Raw genomic sequence first — 23,677 nt, forward strand, 5'->3', positions numbered from 1 at the left:
ATGTCACCACGCTGAGTGTGTGCCCACGTGTCAGCGCGTGGGGCGGCCCAGCGGGACACGCCACCCCCACCCCCCAATGGCCATCCCACACCAGGCCCCAGGGCCTTGCAGCAGCATCACCCCCGGCCCTTGCCACAGGCTCAGGCTCTGCAGGATCCATCCCACGCTCTGCCCTGTGTGCAGGCAGGATTTGGCCAGTGTCACCTGGGCAGCAGGGACAAGCCCCCACGGGTGGGCTCAGCACCCCCCATCACCAGCCGTGCTCCCGTGCGACCCCCTGGGTGGTGGCACCGAGCGTTCCGCAGCCACGGGGCAGTGGTGAGGGTTGGGTGCTGGGGATGCTGCACACCAAGCTGCGCACGCCGAAGGGGGGCGACCAGACTACACCCCCCATGATGCATTGCGGGAAACACTGGCCCAACCCACTGCGAGGTCGCCTCGGTGCATTATGGGGTGTGTAGTCCCGGGGGGTGGCCGGGCTGCGGGGGTGGGGTGGGGGGTGGGGAGTCATGGGGTCCTGGTGTCTGCAGCGGTGGCACCATGGACACCCTGTGGCAATGCTCCCCGGTGCCGGGCAGTGCCAGAGGGGCAGCCCCTGCGCCCCCCGGCTGGGGTGCGATGAGGGCAGGGGCAGCTTCGGGGGCTGGGGGTGGCCATGGCTGCAGGGCGAGGGGATCAGCCCTGGGGCGGCGGCGGAGGCAGAGTGCGGGTGGTGCTGGCTGGCTTGTGGCCACCGCAGCTTTGGCTCCGCTCTCGCCCCGGCTGGACCACAAACCGCCCCAGCCAGCCCTGTGGCAGGAGCTGAGGGATGGGTGGGATGGGATGGGGTGGGGTGGGGTGGGGTGGAATGGGATGGAGTGGGGTGGGATGGAGATTTTACTTTCCCCCTGATTTATGAGCCTGGGTCACCCCAGGAACAAGGTTCAGCAGGTACCCAAGGAGGCTACTGAAATCCCAGGTCCTTCCCCTCCCCAGGGCTGGCAACTCGCTTCAGCATTTATAATAATAATAATAATAATAATAATAATAACAACAACAACAACAAGCTGAGTTGTCATCTGACTCCTGGAGCTGGTGATTTAAAGCGAACCAAGAAATGTTGCGGCAGCATCTGAGAAACGACTGCACAGGCTGGGGCCGGATCCAGCCGGAGGTCCAGCTGGGAGGGGGCTTTCCGTGGGAGGGAGGGGTGCAGGGTCTCGGGGCTCTAGTTCCTCTCAGCCACAGCAGGCAGGGGGCTGTTCCCCGGGTGCCACTTCCCACCCCAGCAGCCGCCGGATGCCTGCATTTCCAGGGGCTTTCTAGGAGCAGGAGCCAGGTCCTGCCCCACAGGGGGGTCTCAGCCCCCAGGCTGTGCCCATTAGAGGGTCCCATCAGTGGTCACAAACCAGCAGCATGTGCCCGCAGCGCTGATGCAACTGCCAAGACCTCTCCTGACCCGCAATTTCTGCGATTGCCACACCGCCCCCGGCACTTGCACAGGGCTGGCACTGGGCTCCTACATGGGCTGGGGCACAGGACAGGGCTCAGCGGGGACAGGGGCTGCGGTGGCAGAAGGGCAGCAGCAGAGCTGGGGCATGAGGTAGGACTGGATATGGCCCGTGCCGGGGTTCAGGGTTCCCCCTGCCCTCTCCCAGTATGGCTCTGGGCTGAAGCCCAGGCAGGGAGCGAGGCAGGGGAAATGCCCCCAGCCCCCACGGTGGTTTCAGCTGCTGCCAGAGCCCCGGCTACACGCCAGCCCAGGGATGCTGCGCAGGACTGGGGCCAGCTGGCTGCCCGTGCCTGGCCCCGGGTGCAGCCGGGCCAACCTGCCCGTCTGCTGCTCCGGCTGGTGAGAGGGGAGAGTCAGAGCTCCGCTCCCACCCCGTCAGGGGGTGCTGGCCACGGGCCGGCAGCGTCAGGGGCTGGCAGGGAGGCAGCAGGGCTGAGGGCAGGGAGCCACTGACCCTGCGTCAGCGGGGACGGAGAGCTCAGCGTCCCGAAGGGGACCGTGAGCTCAGGGAGCCAAGAATAGCCTTGGCCTCACCGTGGGCAGCGGGGCCACGGCCCAACACAGCCAAGTATGGCCCCACACCTGGGCCCACGGTGCTGCTATATCCAGAGGGATTCGCCATCCTTCCCGGAGCCGGGGCCAGGCCGTGAGTGGGAGCCTCTGCAGTGACTCCCCCTGCCCCAGCCCCGCACCAGCACGGCATGGCTGGGAACTGGCTCATCCTGGGGTCCGGTGGGAGCTCTGCAGCCCTGCACTGTGCTGAGGTCCCCCCTGCCTGCAGGGCTGCCCAGGGTGCCCGGTCCCCCCTACCTGGGTGGCCGCCTAAGTCATCCCAGTGGTGCCTTCACCTCTGGGGCTCACCTGGCCTCAGCCAGACCCGAGGTCGCGGTGATGGGCAGAGCCCCGGGGAGATGGGGTGCCCCAGAGCCAAGGCATGGCAGGCAAGGCCAGGCTGGGCCACTGGCTCCGGCTGCATGAGGCCGGCAGTCAGAGTGTCCCCGGGGCTGTGACGCCTGGACACACTGCCAAGGGCCACCGGGACACATCCCGGAGAGCCGGGAAACACACGGAGCCGGTTGTGTGTTTCTAAGGACACGCCTGGGTGTTTACAGTCCCACCAGCGTCACCGGCCCCAGCCCCGCCATCCTGCCCAAGGACACCCCGCGCTTGCCACGAGCTGCCGGCCACCAGGCAGCCTCCGAGCTCGGTGGGACGGGGGGCTCTGGCCACGGGGGTGTGTGCCTGGCTCTGTACCGGGAAGGTGGGGATTGCCGGTTCCCGGTTCACAGCAGCAAGCCATGTCTCACCTGAGCGCGCCAGGGCAACGTGAGTCACCGCTTGCCACCATGACTAAGGCTGAGCCGCTTGGCCCTGCAGGGCTCAGGGGATGGGGAGGGGGAGCCGGGACCCCCAGCCCTGCATCTCCCCCACTGAAGCAGCGCTGGCTGTACCTGGTGGGCCAGACCCTGTGGGTGGAGGTGAAGTGGTTCGGCTGCACCCTCCTGCCGGGGTGTGCCCGTGCGAGCCCTGCCGCTGGCCCCGTGCCCGTGGGAACGCTCCCACTCCTGCCGGCAGCTCGGTGGCGGGGCCCCGGTTGGGCACCATGCGGCTGGGCCCCGCTGCCTGTGCCATGCCCGCCGGCATCGGCCCTTTCATGGCCACGCCATTTCCCCATGGAAATGGGATCGTTCCCCTCCCCGGGCTGGGGGCCAGGTGAAATCACAAAGGAAAAGAGTCCCTGTCCCACCTGGGTCCCCCCAGGCTGCAACGTTACGAGAAACTCCCCCTCTTCCCTTGTCTCCCCGAGCTCAGCACCAGCTCTGCCCCTAGTCCCATGACCCCACACCTGCAAGGGGAGCACAGAGACTTGGGATAAAATCCCCGTTTGCCCAAGTTGTGAAGTCAGCCAGGAATTCAATCCAAAAGGGGGTTAAAAAAAAAAAAAATAATTCGGAAGAGAGAAAAGAGAAAAGCTGCTGCCTGGGCTGGTGGGGGATTTCCCCAAAGAAGGAGGGCTGGGAATTCCCTTCCTTCGAGGGACGGGACTTCCAAGAACCAGCCCCCAAAAGATTCAGGGCTCCCATCCGAAGCTGGTGGAGATGGAGCAGCACCAAGGGAAGCGGAGGAGATGCCACCATGGTCCTGCCCGAGGAGTTGTCACCGTGGTCCGGCCTCGAGTGTGCCCCTGTGCCGGGACGTGCAGGCTGGTCAGGCCCTGTGGGAAGCGTCCCCGTGGGACCCCGGGTAAGCCCCTCTCCTCCGCCCCGGTGCATGTGAGCCGCCGCAGGGGCTAATCCGCAGGGCCCAGGTTAGCTAAGCGGATTGCGGGAGCTGCGTGTGGCCTGCAGCGGGATTTGTGTAGGTATTTGCTTGTCGGATCGTCTCTCCCCAAGCTGCTCAGCCATGCGGGGTTTGGAGAACGCTCCCTCTGGAGACGGCAGGAGCCTCTGATGCCGCACAGCAATTATGCCCAAGTCTGACTGTAATCTTTAACGATTTATTCCCAAGGCAACACAATAAACTAAACACACAAAATCTGGGCTGCTGGGAATCCTGGGATCTCCCAGCTTGCGTCTCTGGAGGCTCCGGATACCTTTGACCATACTGAAATCTGCACATGCTTCCTAAAGCACCAGCTCCCGGAGTCATGGGACTGCCGAAGGAGATGAGCTTCCTCCCAGGCAGGAGATGGAGGCGTGCAGGGAGGGTGGCGACCGTGAATCTCCTCGGGGCTGCAAGGACGTGGGGAGATAAACTGCCCTTGGGGCATGGCGTGCTTTGCCAACAGAGCGGGCCACATGCCCAGGCCAGCGTTGGGGCAGCTGCCCCATGGCTGTGACATCCCCTCGTCCCTCCCCACAGGTCTGGGGTGGGGGCTGGGCCCTGGGCCCTGAGGAGGTGGCTCTGGGATGATGCCTGGAGCCCACCACAGCCCCTCCTGGTACACAAGCTTGAACCGTGGCAGGGCCAAACGTGCTGGGGCCCGGCTGCCCCTCTCCTTGTGGGGCCTCACCCCACACAGCAAGTTGGGGACCTGCCCCCCGGAGGGGCGGCTTCACGGGCCCAGGGCTCCGCAGCTCCCGGGGAGAACAATGGCGCGTCCCTGCCCCGGCCCCTCTCCCAGGGACAACAATGGCAGGAGCTGGAGCCGGAGCCGCCTGAGCTCATCTCCCCCCTGAGAGCCTGGGGGGGGCCGGGGCGGGCGGGGGGCCGCGGGCTGTGCCACAGAGGCTCCCTCCCAACCCAGCTCTGCTCTTTGCACATGGAGGGGCCTCACTCCCACCCCAACGTGGCTCTGCACCCACCCCAGGCAGCGTTTCGGGGCTACAGAGAGCTCCCCCCGCCCCCCCATCACTGCTGCTTCACCAGTCAGGGACGTGTGGCCCCCTCCCCGCTGCAAACTGGCCGCCAGATCCCCACCTCCAGCTGCTTTGTGTCTTGGTTGTGCCAGGGCATTGTCTGCGAGGGAGAGACCCAGCACCGTCAGCCTGAGGTCACGCAGCATCTCCCCAGCATCCTCCCCACGCACTGGGGCAGCTGCCAGCCCCCCAGAGACTGTCCTGGGGGAACAGTGGCCTGTGCGTCTGCTCCAGGGCACCCACCGGGGCATCACACCCCAGCACCAGCGGTACACTGGCCCCTTGCTTCTCTCCTCCAAAAAATTCTGTAGGGCTGAGTCCTTGTCCTGACTGGGAAGTAGGCGGCTGGCAGAGGGAATCCCTAGGGGAGGGACAGCCCAACCTCGCTATTAGACATCAGAGAGTCTCCACCGAAGCTCAGCTTCCCAGGAGAGTTCAGCCCATCGGTTCCCCATGCACAGACTGACTTTGACCCCCGGCGATGCGACAGCCGGATGGGGAGAGGAGTCCAGACCGCCCCCTCCCCCCCACCCGGCTGGTCCCCCCTGCCTGCCCGCGGGGTGCAGCAGCCCCGTGTGACCGGGACCCCCGGAGGGACAGAGCCGGGACCCCGGGAGAGGCCAAGCCTCCCTTGGGGGAGGGGAGGGGGGGCTGAGACGGGGGGGCAGGGGGATGCCGAGCAGGGACGCCGCGAGAAGGACCCGGGATGGAGGGCAGGGGCGGGGACCCCCAGGGGAGGGACCGGGCGGCAAAGGCCGGGACCCCCCCGGGACCCCCCCCTCCGGGAGCAGGTGCGGCCGCGTCACCTGCGGGTCCCGCCGCGGCCGGGGCCGGGGGCCGGTCCCTGCCCCCGCCAGGCTCCACCCCGGGCGGTGCGGGATAAAACTTGGGGCACCTCCCCAGCAGCTCCGCGTCAGGGCTGCGCTGGGGCGGGCGGCAGCGCTCGAGAGGGGGCACGGCACGGCACAGCGACACCCCCCTCCCCAGGAGCCTTCAGGGGTCTCGCTCCCCCTTCCCAACCGCCGGAGGCAACTGAGTTCCAGCCGCGCCGGGGAACCGCGGGGCAGCGCTCCGGGCTCGGTGAGTGGGGCCGGGCCAGACCATCGCGGGGGGCCTGGGGAGGTGGGGGGGGGACACGACACGGGACCGGGACACGAACCGGGACACGGGACCGTGGCTGCGCTCACTCAGTTTTCGAGGAGCGGGCGGGGTGGTCTCGCTTCCCCGGGGGACACGCGGCAGACCCCAGTCGCTCGCGGTGTCCGGAGCGCTCCCCATCCGCCGGGACCCTCCGTATCCCCGGTCACTCGGGGCTTCGCCCGCCCTCGGGGCACGGGGCACCGGGGCTGGCTCCCCTCGCTCCGGCTGCCGGGGTCCCCGAGCGAGGCCTCCCGGGGAGCGGGTTGCGCCCCACTCAGCCCCCGCCGCGTCCCGGGGAGCGGCTCCGAGCCCCCAGCCCCGGCGTGCCGGGGGGGGTCACCCCGCTCCGTACCAGCGGGAGGGCAACGGCCCCGGGCGCTCCGCGGCCGCGCTCCCCGGTGCCTCGCAAGGGCTCCCCGGACGCGGGAGGCGCGGCGGGGCCGGCAGAGGGCGCCCGCGCTTTGCTGACTCATAGCCCCCCCCTCCCCCGGCCCCCCCGGCGAGGCCGCCGGGCCCCGGAGCCCCGTTCCACCTCCCGGGCCGGGGCTGGGGGTGCTGGGTCGGAGGTTCCCGGGACGGGGGTGGCAGGAGCGTGCTGGGGGGGGCGCAGCCCCGCGTCGGGGCAGTTCCTCGTAGCTGTAACGGCGTCATCGGGAGGATGACCGGGCGAGTGCGTGTGACCAACCGCGGGTGACTGCGCGCGTGTGTGTGTCCCCCCCCACCCTTTCCGCCTCGGTGTCCCCGCGTCACTCGGCTCCGGGGGCTCCGGCCCCGCAGGCACTTCCCCTCCTGCCGCGGGGGGCCGCCCCCACCGCAGCCCGCCCATGTCCCGCAGTCACCCCTCCCAGCGCTGCCCGGGCCTCGCACCGGCTCCCGGGGCGGCCGGCGCTGCCGGGCCCTTTGTTGCCCGCCGGGGTTATGAATGGCGAACGGCTCCGGGGGGGCGCCGGGGGCGGGGCCGCGTGGGCGGGAGGAATCCGGCCGGGCCGCCCTTCCACCGGGCCACGTGGGGACCTGCACCCGCCATCTATTGGCTGCCTCCGCGGATATCTGGGCGCCCGGCGCGTCGCTATTGGCCGCGGCCGCCGGCGGAGCCGGAGTGAATGAGGGCGAGGCCCCGCCCGCGGCCGTTGCTACATTGTAACTCCGCGCGCGGCCCCCGCCCGGTGGAGCGCGGCGACGGCGGCGGCCGGTTCGGCGGGTCCGGCCCCAGGGAACGGGGGGAGCGAAGCGTCCCCGGCGCCTCCCCGCCCCTCGCCGCGGCCCCCGGGCCCGCACCCCGCCCCCAGGCACCCCGCGAGCGAGCGGCGGAGAGAAAGAAAGGCGGCGGCGGCGCAGGCAGCAGCAGGGCGGGCAGCGCAGGCAGCGCCGCTTCCACCGCCCCCCCTCCCGCAGGCAGCGCCGCCTCCCCGCGGCCCCGCCAGCAGCCGCCGGAGCGAGCGGAGAACGGGTGGCTTTTTTTTTTTTTAATCGTTGTTATATTTTTTTTATATATTTTATTTTGCCTGGGCCGCGTAGGGCCCTGCCCGGGGATCGCCCCCCCCCTCCTTCGGCTCGTCCCGGCCGCTTGAAGCTGTACCGGGGTCCCCGCGGCCGCCGGCGGAGTGGGCCCCGCTCCCTCCTTTGTCCGCTCCCGGCCCGCCCCCCCTCCTCCCCCTGTTCCTGCGCCGGCCCCGACCGCCGCTCCCCCCGCAGGCCGGCGGATGGACCCGCAGCCCGGCGCCAGGAGCTGCAGCCGCGGGGCTCCCGCCTGCGAGGTGGTCCCGAACGAGCCCCCCATGAACCTCTACATCAACACCACGACCGGGACCCGCTATGAGCTCTCCGTGCCCGCCGAGGAGACGGTGGAGGGGCTGAAGCGGCGGCTGTCCCAGCGGCTCAAGGTGCCCAAGGAGCGGCTGGCTCTGCTGCACAAAGAGAGGTAGGGCTCGCCCGGGGGGGGGGGGGCTCGCCTTGGCGGGGGGGGGGGGCGGTGTTGGGGCCCCATCCCCGGCTGCGGGGGCGGCCCCCTCGCACCGGGCTCGGCACCGCACAAAGGCTCCCGCCCCCTTCCCCCTGCCTGGCCCCATTCCTCGACGGGGCGGGAGGGCAGAGCCGGGGGGGAGCCCGGGGGGCCGCGAGCGGGGGCCGGGGCGGAGGGAGGGCGGCTCTGGGCCGGGGACCGGAGCGCGGCCGCCGCCCCCTCGCCCGGCCCTTGCCGGGCTCCTTTGTGGGCGGCGGGCGCCGGCCGTGCCCCGCGGGGGCCCTGCCCTTTGTTCTGGGCTCAACTTCGGCGGCGGCGCGGCTCGGCCCCCCCGGAGCCCCCAGCGGGGGGGGGGGGGGCCTTTGTCTGCCGGGGGCCCGGTCCGGGGGGGGTTGTGGGGCCGCTCAGCCCCGGCCTGCGGGAACTTGGAGAGTCCCACCCGGATCGGGGAAGGGATGGCGGGGGGCATGCATCTGCCGGCGCCCCCGGGGGTGGGGGGGACCGCCCCACCGTGCCACCTCCCCCGCCCTACTCTGCCTCTGGCTCCTTTCCCACCTCCCGGGGCAGGTTTCCCTGCGCCCCCCCCCCGCCGTCCCTGACCGGCTCTGCCGATGGCTGCGATGCCCCTGGGCCCCGTTTGCACCGTGTGCGCCCCCGGCACCGTGTGTGCTGTGCCCCCCTCCCTCGGCCACAGGGGGCAGCTGGGGAAAGAGGCAGCAGAACCGGTGGGGTGCTGGGACCCCCCCCTGCCTGTCGGAGGAGGGAGCTTGGTCCTCTGGTAGCAGCCAGGCTCGCAGCTGGGGTCCCCCCGTCCTGTGCCCCCCCCCCCCCCCCCCCCCCCGGTCGGTGCATGGAGCCGACTGAGGCAGCGCCGACCTCACTTGTATCCGTCTCCTCCCCCCCCACAGCCGGCTCAGCTCTGGAAAACTGCAGGACCTGGGGGTCGTGGAAGGAAGCAAGCTGACGCTGGTGCCCACCGTGGAGGCCGGTTTGATGGTAAGCGGCCTTTTCCTGCTGCTCCCTCCCTCCCACTCGTTCCCATCTATTATTAAAGCCCCGGGCGAGGATGCGCTGGCAGCCCTGTGGCTCTGCTGCCCCAGCCCTCGCAGGGAGGCAGCGCCGGGCTGGCCACGGCAGTGGGTTTAGTATTTCGCAGTTTTCTCAGGGCTTGTGTAGAAATAGTGGAAGTGACATTCATCCCTCCCCTCCTGCTGCACAGACGCCCCCTCCTTCTCTGCATTTGTAATGTTAATTTCCACCCCCCCTCTTTTTTTTTTTTTTTTTTTTTTTTTTTTCCCCAGTCCCAGGCATCCAGGCCGGAACAGTCGGTGATGCAAGCTCTGGAAAGCTTAACTGAAACTCAGGTGAGAGGCTTGATGCCGGGGCACTGAGAGACAAAGGAAGCTCAGCGAGGCGGTGGGGGGGGTGGGCGCTGCATTGACCTGACTCCTTCCCCTCCCCAAAAGGCTCTGGTGTTTAGTGCTTCGTTTAGGTTTCCCCTTCAGAAAGGGTTGGGAGCGCTGAGGGTGGTGCCCGGGGCAGGCGCCGTCATCCTGTGCAGCACCGAGCGCAGGGAGGTCCCACGCTGCAGCGCTCGCAGCCCAAACACGCCGGGAGCCGGGGAGGGCAGAGGCGCTGGGAGGTGAAGTGACTCACTCAAGGTCACGCAGCAGGTCGGTGGCAGAGCTGGGCCGCCCAGGGGGTGTGGGGCTGCAGCCCCCCCCACCCCCCCAGCTGTCTGCCCCCCAGTGCAGAGGCAGGGCTGCCCACCTGCCTCGTGGCTGGTGCTGTACGTTGCAGGGGGCTTGTGGGGTTGCAGCCGCCCCCCCCCCCCCCCCCAAGTTGTCTGCCCCCCAGTGCAGAGGCAGGGCTGCCCACCTGCCTCGTGGCTGGTGCCCTGCATTGCAGGGGGCTTGTGGGGCCACTGGGCTACCCTGGGGGCTTGTGGGGCTGCAGAGCCCAGCTTCTCCCAGCACCCAGAGGGTTCTTCCCCCTCTCCTTGGAGCTGTCCTTGCAGGGCGGGGGGTGTTGGCCATGCCTGGGTGTTCTGGCACTCGTGTGCCCGCTCCATGGCCTTGTGTGCCGGGTGCCAAGGAGGGGGCGTAGGGGGTGGCGCTGGTCGGGGGCCGTGTTTAGAATAACTGTGAAGTTTCTTGGCGGCTGGTGGGGTGGCCTGCGGTGTGGGAGGTGGCGTGGGTGGGGGGTCCCTCCGCCTGCGGCGTGGGAGGAAGCGTTCCCAGCGTTGGGTGAGCTGCTGCGGGTGCGCGCGCAGCCACCGGCCGCCTGCCGCGAAGGTGGAATTTACCCCCAGCCGCGCAGGCCTTGGCTTCTTTGTTTTCAGTCTCTTTATTATTGCTGCTAAATGCTTTCCTTCCTTTCTGGCCAGTGGTGCAGCTTTTTTTTTTTTAAAGGTGGCGGGTGTTTTTGTTTTGTTTTTTTCTTTTTTAACCTGTCTCACTGAATGTGGAGGAGGGGGCTGAGCGCGGTGCTGTGCCATGGGCTCAACCAGAGCTGGACGGGCTGGGGGGCTTGGTGGGGGCACGGCTGTGCCCTCTGTGTGGGGATGTGGCAAGGGCCAGGGCTGGCCCCCTCGAAGGGACCTCCATCAGCGGTGCCCAGGGTGACCTTGACTTTGGCAGCTGGTTTAACCCTGTGTGGACCAAGGGGTTGAGCTTGCACCAGGAGTCCTGTGCCACAGGCTGTCCCTGCGGAGCCCAGTCTGCTCGCGGGGTGCTGGCAGTCCCAGCTGGGGTGCAGAGCTGTGGGAGGGGGCTGGTTCTGGCAGCCCAGCCTGGGGGTCCTGGTGTGTGTCCTGGCTTTAGGGCTGCAGCCGTTTGTGGTGGGAGCTGTGTGGCTCCCTGCTGGGGTGGGCAGTGATGTGTGATGGACTGGGGAGCAGCAGGGCCAGGGAACCCATGGAGCTGCCCAGAGCAGGGGGGTTTGGGGTACCCCCTGCATCTGGGGGGGCTTGTAATGGCCAGCATGGCTCCCATCAGGCAGGCAGCAGTGGTCCCTCCTGGCCCAGCACGGCAGGGGTGGGGGAGAGATGTGTGGGCTACGGTCTGGTAGCCCCCCCCGCCCTGCGCTGCCTGGTTTTCCCCTGGAGGCTCTGCCGGGCGGGCAGGGGTCTGGCAGCCCGGGTGTGCTGCGGCGGGCGGGTGGTGCTGGCTGTGGGCAGCAGCTCAGCACCTCCCTGCCCGCTGCAGATTCCTCCCAGGTCGGTGATTCAGGAAGCCAGAGCTGTGCAGGAGGAACCGCCAGCACCTGGGGGGGCGGAGGGGGGGGAGGGGGGGGGGGCAGGAAACCACTCCTCTCATTCATGCTTTGCTCGGCTCTGCCTGCGTCACGCATCCTCCGGCAGCGCAGGGAGAGCTGCACCGACTTCCTCTGGGGGCGGCGGGGGGGGCTGGGGCGCTGCCACCCCCTCCCCACCCAGGTACCTTTGGGGAAGTGGCTGCCAGGCAGGAGGTGACGCTGTGGCCCGGCCGAGCGGCACGGGGTCTTCCTGGAAGGGCTTGCTGTGCTTCCTTCCGCTGGGCACGCTCAGGCTGCCCCCGCTTTCCAGGGAGCCGTGCCCACGGCCCCGGGGCGGGCAGCTGGGGCCTGATCCTGCGGCATCAGCTCTTCCTGCCCCCAGCCCCTTCCGCCCCATCGCAGAGCACCGGGAGACGGGACAGGGACGCATCCTGCCCAGCTCTACCGGGGCCAGAGGAATGTGGCTGAGGGGCTCTGGCCCTCTGTCCTCCTTGGCATGGAAAAAAACCCCGGGCAGGGGTTGGGTGGTGGACCCAGCTGCTGGCCACAGCTGTGCCCGGCTGGACAGCCGGGGGGGGGGGGGGCTGTTTCCTGTCTTCCCCCCCCTCCCCCATCCTTGCTCTGGGCTTGTTATTCCCTGCTGGCTCTGCCAGTTTCCCTGCGGTTCTGTGGGGGTGCTGCCCACCCTGCTGAGGGCAGGGGCTGCTCCCCAGCAGCCCGGGGGTGTCTGGGGCTGGGGACCGGGGTGACGCGGGGCCAGGCGGCGGAGGGAGGCGGGAATGCGGTGTTCTCTGAGTCATCGGCCTTTCTGAGAAGCAGCCGGGAGCCACTTGCCCTGTCCCTGTGGGCTTTGAGCCCGGCACAGTGCAGCCGGGTCCCCTCCCAGGGGTTGGCAGGGTCCCGGGGGACCACCAGGCACGGGGGCTTGAGGGCACCCGGTGGCCCTGGACCCCTTGGTCAGGCTGTCCTGGCCCCTGTGGCAGAGCCAGCTGGGAGGGACGGGGTCCTCCCCAGGCGGTTGTGGGCGGCCGAGCAGGCGGCTGGGTGGGACATGTTTGCATTGGAGCGGCCCGGTTTTGCCGGGGGGGGGTGGTGGGGGTTGGCAGCGGCGTGGGGGCGGGTGCTGGGAGCCCCAGAGCTGTGCTGCTGCCAGCCCGGCTGCCCTGCCCGGGGCACACCGGGGACCAAGCCTCTGGGGGGGCAGGGCGCTGTGGGACCCCCATGCCTAGGGAGGAAGGGGTTGTTATTGGTGTGGCTGGGAAGCACCCAGCAGCGTGGGTTTGGGGTGCTCTGGGTTCTCGTGGGTTTGGGGTGCTCTGGGTTCTCGCAGGGCTGGCGAGGGGTCAGGCAGGGCACAGGCAGGTGTGAGTCAGATGGAGCAGGGAGGCGATTTGGGGTGCAGGCTGACGTCAGGGGGCCCTGGGGAGTTGCACAGTGCTCCCCCAGGCAGAGCGAGGGATGCCGGGGTTGGTGGAGGGTCGCAAGGGCTGGTGTGGGTGTTCCTGCCCCAAGTGCCCCCCCCTCCTCCCCCAGGTGAGGGAGGGCTGTGGAAAGAACCGGCTCTGAGTCTTGGTGGGGGAAGGGATGGGAGCCCCCCTGCCTGTCCCAGGCATGTTGCTGGGTGGCAGGAGGGGGCCGGTCCCCTTCCCCAGGCACGCTGGCTGGGGGAGAGCGGTGTCAGGACCTGGTTTGTGGGGTCCCGGTGGGGCTGGGGTGCTCCTGGGGCTCTGGGCAGCTGCCGCCTGTCCTGGCGCTGCTGCCTGCTGGGGGCAGGAGCCCGGGTGGCTGCGTCGGTGATGCCAGAGGGGCTGTTGTGGCTGGAGCTGGGGTAGTCGTGACTGAGCGGTGGGGATGGGGGGGTGCTGCATTCGTGGGAGGGGTGGAGCTGCCAGCTGGTTACGTCTCCATCCGTGGCTTCTGCGGGCAGGGAAACCGAGGCAGAGTCTGAGCCGTGGGGCAGGATGGGGGCTGGGGTGAAGCTTTCCTGTGGCCAGGTGCTGTGTGCATGCACATGTGTGTGTGCATGCGTGCCCGTGTGCATGCCTGCCATCCTCTCCCGCCCCCTCACCCCGTAACCTCCGTGTCCAGAGCTGCAGTGTCTCCTTCACGCCCACCTCTTCCTCTGCAGCCTCCGCCTGACATGCTCGGGGCTTTGCTGCTGGTATTTTTAAAGCTGCTTTTCCCACGGCTTCTCAGAACCGGCCTCCGCTGGAACGGGGCGTGGGGGAGCCAGGACGGGGCTGGGGGAGCCCGGAGTGGGATGGGGGGCTGTGCTCTGCAGAAGTGCCAGCTCCTACCTGGGAGGAGGGGGTGTGGGCCAGGGGGGTGATGGTGAGGGGGGGAGCACAGCTCCGTGGGCTCTGCTTGGGAGACCTCACCTTGTCCTGCGGGTGACGGTTGCGTCCCGAAGGTGCTGGTGGGGGTGTGGGAGGGTGACGTCTGCCAGCAGCCGTGCACAGCGCTGCACGTGACGGGCTGGGAAAGCCAGTCCTTGCTGTGCCCTAGAATAGCTCGGCTGGGGGGGGGTGGCGGTGGTGGCGTCATCCCCATTAGCTGTGACCTGGTGTCCTGCCCACAGCCCTGCCTGTGTGTGAGCCCGCGCCCCTCGGCTGGCTGGGTGAGAGGCACAACGCCCCCCGCCAGCAGCACAGACTGGGATCACCATGGTGGGGGGGCTCACAGCTGCCCCAGACCCCCAGGAATGCGAGGGCGGGGGGGGTGGTCCCCTGTTTCTTGGAACAGATGTCAAGTGACTTAGTTGAGGGGGGGGGGGAGAGCACAGTGTGCTGGGGGGCAGCAGATGATGGGGATTGGGCCCCCCCATCCATCCATCCATCCACAGCTGTGACCTGGGCAGGGTCTGGCCTCTGTCTCTGTGCTGCAGCTGCTCCATCACCTGCCTGTGACAGCCCTCCGGGGTGGGCAGGGGCAAATCCTGCCTGTGCAGCCACTCTGCAGGCCCCCCCGGCTGCATTGGAGGGGGGAGGGGTTTGTACAGGACGTGGACTGCCCTTTCCTGCCTCATAGCCCCAAGTCATGGCGGTGGGACCCGGCATGTCCTCACCTGCCCCCCTCCCCACCTTCCTGGCACTGGAGCATACTCCCTGTGCTGGGGGGGGGGGGGGATGGGACGCCCCCTCCTTGCTGGTGCTGGGCTGGCCAGAGGAGCGGTGCTGGCAGCTGTGCAGCTGCGCGGCCGGCTGCGGCCCCTGCCTGCCCTGCCCACCCCTGCCTGCCCTGCCCACCGGGTGCTGGCGGGGGCACCCCGGCTGTGCCGGGTTCACTGCCGGGGGAGGGGCAGGCAGGCGGGCACGCTCGTTCTGTGCTGGGAGGTAAAGGGCAGGAGAGAGAAAAATAACCCCCTGGCACCGTCAGCTGATGGAGCTGGCACCAGGCTGGGGTCACGCGGGGACGATGGCTGGGCTTGCCTGCCTGCCAGGCTGGCACGGCCAAGGGCCTGGGCAAGGGCTCTGGGGAGGGGGTTGCCCTTTCCTTGCCCTAATGACCCGTTCCTATGGCTGTGTGCCCCTGGCAAGACCAGTGGGGCCAACGGACGTCTCCCTGCTTAGCACGGGGGGGGGGGGGGGGGGGCTCCACGTGGTGGGCTTGCCGTGTGCCAGGGCTGACGGGGGGGGGGTGCTTCTCTCCCCAGGTCAACGACTTCTTGTCGGGACGGTCCCCGCTGACCCTGGCACTGCGTGTGGGTGACCATATGATGTTCGTGCAGCTCCAGCTGGCAGCTCAGCAGAGCAGCGGGCAGCTCCAGCACCGGCATGTCATCGCCAGCCGGGGCGAGGCGGGGGCCGCCGCCAGCCCCCACTGCCGGACGCTGCATGGTGGTACCGGCTCCGGCTTTGCCCGCATCCCTGTGGTGCCCACGTGCCAGCAGAGCCCGGCCCCCAGCCCTGCGCCCACTGCGCCAGCCCCCCCCATGTACTGTAATGCCCCCCACCCCACTCCCGTCACCGCTGGGATGTTCCGGTCGCACGGGGCCAGCACGCAGACAGTGAACAGCAGCGTGGTCTCCTCCTGCTCAGAGGTGAGTCAACCTGGGAGGGGGATGCTCCTGGCACCTTTGGGGCGGGGGAGCAAGGCTGTGTGCTTCCCAGCCCTGCTGTGGTAATGCCCTTCCCTGCCTCAGCTGCCCCATGTGTGGAACGAGGGTGTTCCCCTGCCCAGTTTGCAAAATGCCCCCAGGTCCTGGGGAGGGGCTGGGGGACAGGGTGTAATGTAGGCCCTTACTCCGCTCATCTTCAGACCTTGCCTGTCCCCGCAGCCCTGCGTGCTGCCAGCACTCTGCTGCCGCTTCCCTGTTAGCACAGCACTGTTGGCCTGGGGTGGGGGGTGACTATCGGGACCCCCAGAGCTGGGGACACCAGTGCTCAGAGGAGTGGGACAGCCGTAGTTTCTTGTGTCCCAGTAAAACTGGGGGCTGGGGGTGTCTGCTGGACTCTGCTCCCTGCCTGGGGCTGCTGCAGGGGTCTCCTGACGTGACCCAGGTGGCTGCGTTGCCCCCCCCGGTGCCCTGGCATGCCTGGGTCCTCTGCCTGGAGGCTGACCCTGCATCTCCCACCCATCCAGGTGGACTGCAGCACGCGCAGCAGCAGCTCCCCGGGCAGCAGCCCTGCCCCCACGGCCCGATCCCGCAAACCCGGTGCGGTCATCGAGAGCTTCGTCAACCACGCGCCTGGGGTCTTCTCAGGGACCTTCTCCGGTACGTGATGCTGAGCCACACTGAGGGCTGCGGGGGGGGTGGGATGTGGAGGGGGATGGGGGTCTCCAAGCCGCTCATCTCACACCCAGCTCTGCCCTCCCACAGGCACTTTGCACCCCAACTGCCAGGACAGCAGTGGGCGGCCGCGGCGGGACATCGGCACCATTCTGCAGATCCTGAACGACCTCCTCAGCGCCACGCGACACTACCAGGGCATGCCCCAGTCCCTGACGCAGCTCCGCTGCCAGACGCAGTTCTCCTCCTCCTCCTCGCCCCCCCGCCTCCCCAGACCTCACCACCAAAACTACCTCAGAGCCGCTGCCAGCGGCCGCAGCCTCCCCCCCCCTGCACCCCGTCGTCCAGTGCCAAAGCCAGATCCGGATGTGCAAGCCCAGCGGTAAGCCCGCAGCATCCGACCCTCGCGTGGGAGGGGGCTGTGCCGGCCCCCGGGGCCTGCTGCGTGCCGGGGTCACCCTGACCAGCCCCACCACCCGCGCGCTGTGGCAGTGCCCGGTGCCGGGGCTCTGCGGTGGGAGCTTGCCGGTGTTGGGGTTTGGCACCCGTGGGTCGGTCCCATGGGAGGGGGTGGGGAGCCCCTGCAGCCCCCCAGGTTGGAGCTGACACCCTGTTTGCGCAGGATTGCTCCCCGTGACAGCCCTGCGGAGCCCAGTGCTGGATTCGCTTAAACCTTTGGGTTTGGTACTGGGATTTTTGTCTCCTTTAACAGACCAGCCTCCTGCTGCTCCCGGCACAGCTGGGTGTGCTGGAGGGGCTGGGGGCACCCCAGGGCTCAGCCCCCCTCCTGCCTGTGGCAGAGGGAGCAGGCGGGGGGCTGGCAGGCAGGATGGGGCCAGGGGCCCTGGGAGGGGGCTGTGGCAGAGCCCCTGCCCACCCCTCCCCCCGGCTGGGAGTGGACTGAATGATTGACAGGTGTCTGTCAGGGTGGGGGTCCTGCCTGTCTGCAGGGGGTGGGGGGGGGAATTTCCCTCCTGCCTGACCCTGCAGGGGTAGGGGTCACCCAGCATCCCTGGGGACCTGCAGGGGTCCCCCCCGCCTGCCCTGCCCTGCTCCAGCCACTCCGTCAGCCACAAAACCTGCAGAGACTGGGGGGTCCATTGATCCGGGGGGCACCAGCACCTGCGGTGTCCCCCCTCCCCCAAGAGCCCTGGGCCTTTCCCTGCTGCAGGGGGTGGGGGGACACACAATGCCACCCCTGGGCTCTGGCTGCTCACCCCCCCTCCATGTCTGCAAACCCCCCATCCCAGGCTGGGTTTGAGGGGGGGGTTGGTTGGGGGGGGTGCCCCCCTGCCAGGGCACAGCATGTGGCTCCTGTGTCCCCCCCAGGCAGTTGCGGGGAGCGCACCTGCACGCCCTGAGGCCGGAAGGCATCCGGGGGTGCCCACCCTGGGCCCCCCCCCCCCCCCCGGCCCCTGCAATTTGCTTAGAGAAAAGAAGTGAAACAGCCAGTGGTGGCTGGGGGGAGCTCGTCCTCCCCTCTGGGTTTCATCTTCCTTCTCCCCTGGCCAAGGTGGTGGGTCTGGGCCCCCCCGGGGGTGGCTCTACGCTGGCTCCCAGCCCTCGGTGACATGGCCCTGACGTGCTGACACGGCTGACCGTACCCCAGGGCTTTCCGGGGCCACCTGCACCTCGGGGTGGGGTGCGTGGGTGGGGGAAACCTGCCACCCCCACGGTGTGACAAGTCCTCCCAGGCCCCGGCCAGGCTCGGTCTGCTTGCCCCGAGACCCCCAGCCCCTTGGCCCACTTCTGTGCTGGTGTGAAACTCCCACCCCCAAGCCTCCCGCCAGCCCTGCGCCTGTGGCACTTGCACCAGGGCCGCCTGTGTGCCAAGACCCCGTCTCCCCCCTCCAGGGGTTCTTGTTTGGGGTTTGCAGGGGGGTTATCCCCCTGTGCCCCGCTCTGTTCCTGGTGCGTGCTCCCCCTCGCAGTCCGTAGGGCTGCCCCGCTGCGTTTGGGGTGGCCGTGGTGGGCTCTGTCCCCATTGCTCGGGACCAGCCTGGGTCCCCATGATGCCAGCTGGAGCAGGGGGTGGGGGTGGCACGCTGTGCCATGAGGTTCAGACGTGGGACCACGCTGGGGCTTTGCTGGGTGCCTGTGGGGGTAAATCGAGGTGGGGGGAAGCAGAGCTGCTCTGTCCCCTGTGTGTGCCTTTGCTGTGTCCCGACGCTCCCCTCCCAGCATCCCCCCACCCTCTCCCACCACAGCTGCTCTCCTGGCCAAGTTTGTTCTGGAGCGGGATCCCTTTTTTTCCTCTTTCCCCAGCGCCGGAGCCCACGTCTGGAGCTTCGCTTGTTCCTCCTCCCACATGCTGCAGCAGGGCCAGGCCCGCGCCGGCTGCGGTGCCGCGGTGGAGGGGGCGGCTGGGCTGGCGCCGTGGAAAATACCCCCACGTTGGCACAGCCCCACAGCACGGGGGCTTGTCCCCAGTGGGGACCAGCTGGGTGCCGGCGGTCCCCCAGGCTGCTGGGGATCCCGCTTTGGGGGGGGGGTGTCAGTGCACCCGTGTTGGCGACCCCCCATGACCTCCCCCCGCCATTTTTGCCGTTGCAGGCGACCGCTTGCGGCAGACGGAGAACCGGGCGACGCGCTGCAAGGTGGAGCGGCTGCAGCTATTGATGCAGCAGAAGCGGCTGCGCAGGAAGGCTCGCCGGGACGCCCGAGCCCCCTACCACTGGTTGCCCAACCGCAAGTCCAGCCGGACCAACAGCAACAGCAGCGTCTCCAGCGAGGGCAGCCTGGACCTGGACTTCGAGGACTCGGTTTGGAAGCCAGAGGTCAAGGCGGACATGAAATCGGAGTTTGTCGTAGCATAGAGCCGTGCCCGGTGGGGGCCCCAGGGCCGCGGACTCTGCTGGGGAGACCCCCCCCCACTGCCGCCGCCCCAGCTGGTGGTGGTGTCATTTCTGTTGTCATGGGCCAGATCTCCTCTAGATTTGCCATCTCCTGTGACCGGACGCCTCGGGGTTGACCCTGCCTGTGCTGGGGGATGTGTTTCACAGCAGGGGGTCAGCCGGGGCAGCCTCACACACCCACCCCCCTTCCCCAGCTTGGATGGGTTTGGGGAGATATGGGGAGGGGGGAGCAGGCAGGAGCCGCCGGCCCCCCCTCCCCTGCATCCTCCCTGGCTGGGAGCAGGGGGTCCCAGCGCCTGTGGGGCTCCTGGGGGATACCAAAGCTGCTGCTTTGCTGTGAAGAGGGATGCAGTGTGGTGGGCTCTGGCCCCCCAGCCTGGTGTGTTTGCCCCCCACCCCCGGTGCAGGCAGGAGGAGATGAAGTCTCTTTCAGAGGTGCTGGGGGCCCCCCCTGGGTTTGGGGGCCATTCGTTTTCCTTCCCTTCTATATGTAGCATTGCTCGGCTGTGGGGCTGGGCCCCCCCCCCGGGTGGCGGGGGGGGGACACGCGTGTGCCTGGGTGCCGCTAGCCCTACTGCCGCAGCCGGGGGGGGGCAGGGGAGGGGGGGGGGCTTTGTTTTGGGGTGGGGTTTAATTTTGGTTTTGGAGGGAAAAGAAATGGCGCCTTCCCTCCACGGCTGAGACCAACTCCTGAGTCGCTGGACTCCTTCCTGCCCACCTCTTGGTTGGTTGGATTTTCTTTTTTAACTTAAAAAAGGAGAAGAAAAAAAAAATGAATAAACCCAGTACTTGGTCATGGCTGTCCACAAGCCGTGGGGCTAATATTTATAGACATTAATTACCCGACTGAGCCAATACTGACATAGTCTTGCATAGGCCGTAGAAATCCTTTTTCTTGTCCAACTTTGATTTTTTCGTCAGGAGATCTGTGCAAATAGAGAACCCATGTGATGTGTTTTTTGTCTGTAAAAGTCTTTTTTTGTGTGTTTTGAGGAGGGGGGGCGGGGGGGAGAGCGAGGCTTTTGGTCTTTAATATTTTATTTTTTATTTTTGAAATAAATTTGGGCAGTCTGGATGCACCCATGCCTACTGTTGCTGTCGGGGGGGAGAGGGGTGGGACAGGGTGGTGCAGGGGCAGCCAGGCACCCTGTCCTCCCAGGGGCAGCACTTTTAAAGTTATTAATCTCCATGCACATCTATGCACGTAATCATAACATGTGTGCACATGCATGGCCACACATGCCCCCTGTGCACACGGATGGCCACACACACTCAGCTCTGCACGCCTATATGTGCACACACATGGCTGTGGATGTCCCTACAGCAGCCACGTACACATGGCCGTGTGGATGTGTTCAGCACAGCCATGCACACGTGTGTGCCCAACCATGCACATGTGTGTGCACAGGTGCACACATGTGTGCCCAACCATGCACATGTGTGTGCCCTCAGCTCCACATGAGGAAGGGACACCTGACGGCACGGTGGGGTGGTGATGGACCCACTCTGGCCTCCCAGGAAGAGGGACCGGGTGCTGGGGTCCCCTTGCCCGGGGCACTGGTGTCGGTATGATGGGGACGGTGTTTCCAACCTGTGCTGGACCCTGATGCGTGGTGCTCACCCAACCAGGTGAACCTGGTCCTATCCTGCCGGCTGTGCCAACGTGCTCCACCACGGCCCCGAGGAGCTGGGCTGGTTCCACCAGCTGGGCCAGCCGTGGGTGCCGGCACCCTCCCTCCTGCCCTGGCCTCACCGGCTGCCCTGCGTCACGGCGGGCCGGCCGCGGGCCGGGGTGGAGGGGCTGGCAGCCACGAACCAGCTGCCGCCCTGACGCCCCGGTTCAATCCCTGGGGCCCGGCACGGCCGTGCCTCAGTTTCCCCACATGCAGCTGCAGGTTTGTTTCCCTGTGGCTTTCCCCCGCCCCGGGGAAGGTGATGGGGTGGGGATGGCAGTGGGGACATGGGCCAGTGCTGTCCCACCCACGGGGGTTTGCTTCCCACAGCCCTTTCAGCTCTTGGGGGTGAAGAGGCCCAGGAGGAAACCGGGGGGGGGGGGGGGGGGGGGGGGGGGGGGGGCTATCGGTGCCTGCGTGGTGCCGTGGCTGGGGGCACTGTGGGCTGGAGCCCACCCTGCCCTGCACTCCTGTGCCCAACAGGGACGTGGTGGCACGGCGAGCACTGGCACTCCTTGGTCCCCGGCATACCCAGGGGGGTAGGGGGTGCCCGGCCCAGGGGAATGGAGCAGGGCTGAGCTGTGGGGCTGTTATTTGGGGGAGGGGGCAGGAGTGGCTGCCCATGTCCCCTCTGCCACAGCCCCTTGCTGCTCTGTCACTGCACCCCAAGGACTTGGGCGGAGGGGGAATGACAACACCACAATCCAGAGCCCCACGGGTCACCCAGCACCCCGTGGGCAGGACAGGATTGTCCAGCTGGAGCTGGTGGCTCTAGGGGAGAGGAACGCTTGGGAGGGCCCAGCCATGGGGCTGGGGGGGCCTCCCCAGTCCCCGAGTCCCTGGGGGTGACCGAGCCCTGGAGGAAGCCAGGGCCAGGAGAGGAAGTGGCTCAGGTTCCTGCGGTGACATGTGCCACACTGGGCATCCCGGGTATTTGACGTCATTTCGGGTAGAGCGTGCCCCAGGCTGCCCCCCCCGACACCCCCGGCCCGTGCCGCTCACGCCAAATTTGGCAACGGGAAAAGGAGCCGCTCACCGCACTGGGAGCGACCAGCGGAGCCCTTTTAAGGCAATGGCTGCCTGGCTGGGCACACACGGGATGCACACACGTGTGCATGCTCACGCCTGCCTGTTTGCACATGTGCACGCTCCTGCCCGGCTGTTTGCACGCACATGCGTGTGTGCACAGGGATGCACGCAGGCGGCTGTGCATGGGGACACGTGCAAACAGTCGCACTGCGGGTGGGTGGGACGCTGACCCCCTCTGGCCCAGCCTGGGGGTCCCACTGTCTGCTCCTGTCCCTCAGCGCAGGGTTGGGGTGGGGATGGTGGGTGCTGCAGGGTGGGTGGCCTGGGGTGCGAGCTGTGCGTGGGTCAGGCCTGGCCCCAAAGCATGGCACGGCACAGCACGGCACGGCACAGGCTGGCCCGGCACAGCGTGCCGTGGCACAGGCACCCACGGGAGGTGTCTGCGGCTTGGCACAGGCAAGCTGGGACACGGGGCGCCGGATCGCCTGCGCCACCGGGGTGACATCACCGCGCCCGGGGCCGGCAGATGCTGGTGATAAAATGGGGGGGGGGTCGCTGGCGGCGGGGCGAGGCCGGGCAGAGCTACACTGGCTGCCCAGCCCTGGCATTGTGTGCTTCACATCCCCCTGCATCCCATCCTGCCTCCTCCTCCTCCTCGCTGCCCCTCACCCAGCCATCACCCCAACCCCCCACCCTGCCCCAGTGCTGCCGTGGGGCCAGGCCCACGCCGGCAAGGCTGTGCTCATCCCAGTCCTCCCAGTATGGAGCAATCCAGTAGCGCCAGCATCGAGCCTTTGGTGTGGTGCCTGCTGGAGGGGCAGCATGGGTGTCACCCCGTGAGTGTGCGTCTGCACAGGTGGGTGGGGGCTTGCACAGGGGGTGTACATGGGGCTGGATGTACAGAGGGTGCTGGGGGGGGTCTGTTCACGGCGGGAGGGGGTGGTTGTGCACACAGGCGTGCACACACATGAGCAAGTACACGCTTGCAGCTCCCAAACACCCTAGTGGGGCCTTGGCCACGGGCCTGGGGCAAATATTTGCCTTCAGTGGTGCAGAGCTGCCGTGGTGCCTGTGTGTGCTGGCAGGAGAGGGTGGGGGACCCCATTGCCCCGGGGAACGCCAATGTCCCCCCCCCTCACACATGGCCAGTGGGTGTGGGTAGGTTGGAGCATGTGCCCCCCCCCCCTCCCATCACTCTAGCCCAGCCCCCGCAGTGGGGAGCATGCCAGGAAACACCCACGGTGGGCGAGCGCCTGGCGGCTCCCACGGCCCTCCCAGCACACCCGTGGGCTCTGGCGCACGCCCACAGCGCGGCCACAGCCGCAGCCGCGGCACCGCGCTGCATGGGGCACACGCCCGGCCCAGGCATGCATGAAGGCTGCACATCAGCTCCTTGCACACCCAGACCCTTGCACACCCAGACCCTTGCACACCTGGACCTTTGCACACCCACCCACCGCACCCTACATCCCCCCCACCCCTGCAAGCACAGCCCAGCCTTGCCACAGTTTGCACACACATGCATGTTTGCAGACATGCATGCACACACCCGTGTACATGCATGCACCCCACCGCCGAGTGCGGCAGCCCATGCTCGGCCCATGCCTTCATGGCACCAGGACCCCCGCCCCCCGCTCGCCAGGCTTCTCCCCTGCTGACATAGGGTTGATCACGGCTTGGGACGGGGGGCCCCAGCCCTGCAGCCCCCCGGTGCCACCCACCGTTTACTGGGGCACCCGGCGGCTGCACCCGGCGGTGGTTGCTGGCGAGAGACGGTGCTGGCGCGGCTCTGCCAGACGCCGGGTGGGCGACGAGTTGCCAGCGTGTCCCTGGCAAGAGCTGGGAACACGGCATCTGCCGGCAGCAGGGTCCCATTGTGGGGGTGCACCCCAGCCCCCACGCAGGGGTTGCAGACGGACTCCCCACCACCCAGCTCTAGGGGCAACCGCCAGGGTTTGGGCACCCACGGGTGCACCCTGGGCATGGCTGTGGGGTGCAACCCCCCCCCCCCCAAGAGCTGAGCCCCCCGTGCTGGGCCCCGGTGCTGCTGGAGGGCTGGGCTGTGGGCAGGCAGCCCTGGCGTGGGGTGCGGAGGCGGTGAAGGGGGGGCCGGGGCGGGAGCTGCCGGCACAGGGACGGATCCTGGAATTAAAAACATTCCAGGAACTGACTTTGAACCAGA

The 23,677-nt window shown here is 68.2% G+C and overlaps 1 protein-coding gene across 1 annotated transcript; it reads left to right on the forward strand.

Annotated features, from left to right (window-relative positions):
* The first annotated feature begins 5,751 nt into the window (after positions 1-5,751).
* On the forward strand, positions 5,752-18,876 carry MIDN (midnolin). Its single transcript, XM_040592473.1, is given in 9 exon segments — positions 5,752-5,931; positions 7,687-7,912; positions 8,863-8,950; positions 9,256-9,318; positions 14,862-15,248; positions 15,791-15,923; positions 16,029-16,183; positions 16,185-16,320; positions 18,492-18,876. Coding segments are annotated over 8 exon segments (1,443 nt in total). The 5' UTR covers positions 5,752-5,931; positions 7,687-7,694; the 3' UTR covers positions 18,755-18,876.
* Positions 18,877-23,677: the final 4,801 nt, after the last annotated feature.

The sequence above is a fragment of the Falco naumanni genome, chromosome 4 (genome assembly GCF_017639655.2).
Source record: "Falco naumanni isolate bFalNau1 chromosome 4, bFalNau1.pat, whole genome shotgun sequence".
Taxonomy (NCBI): domain Eukaryota; kingdom Metazoa; phylum Chordata; class Aves; order Falconiformes; family Falconidae; genus Falco; species Falco naumanni.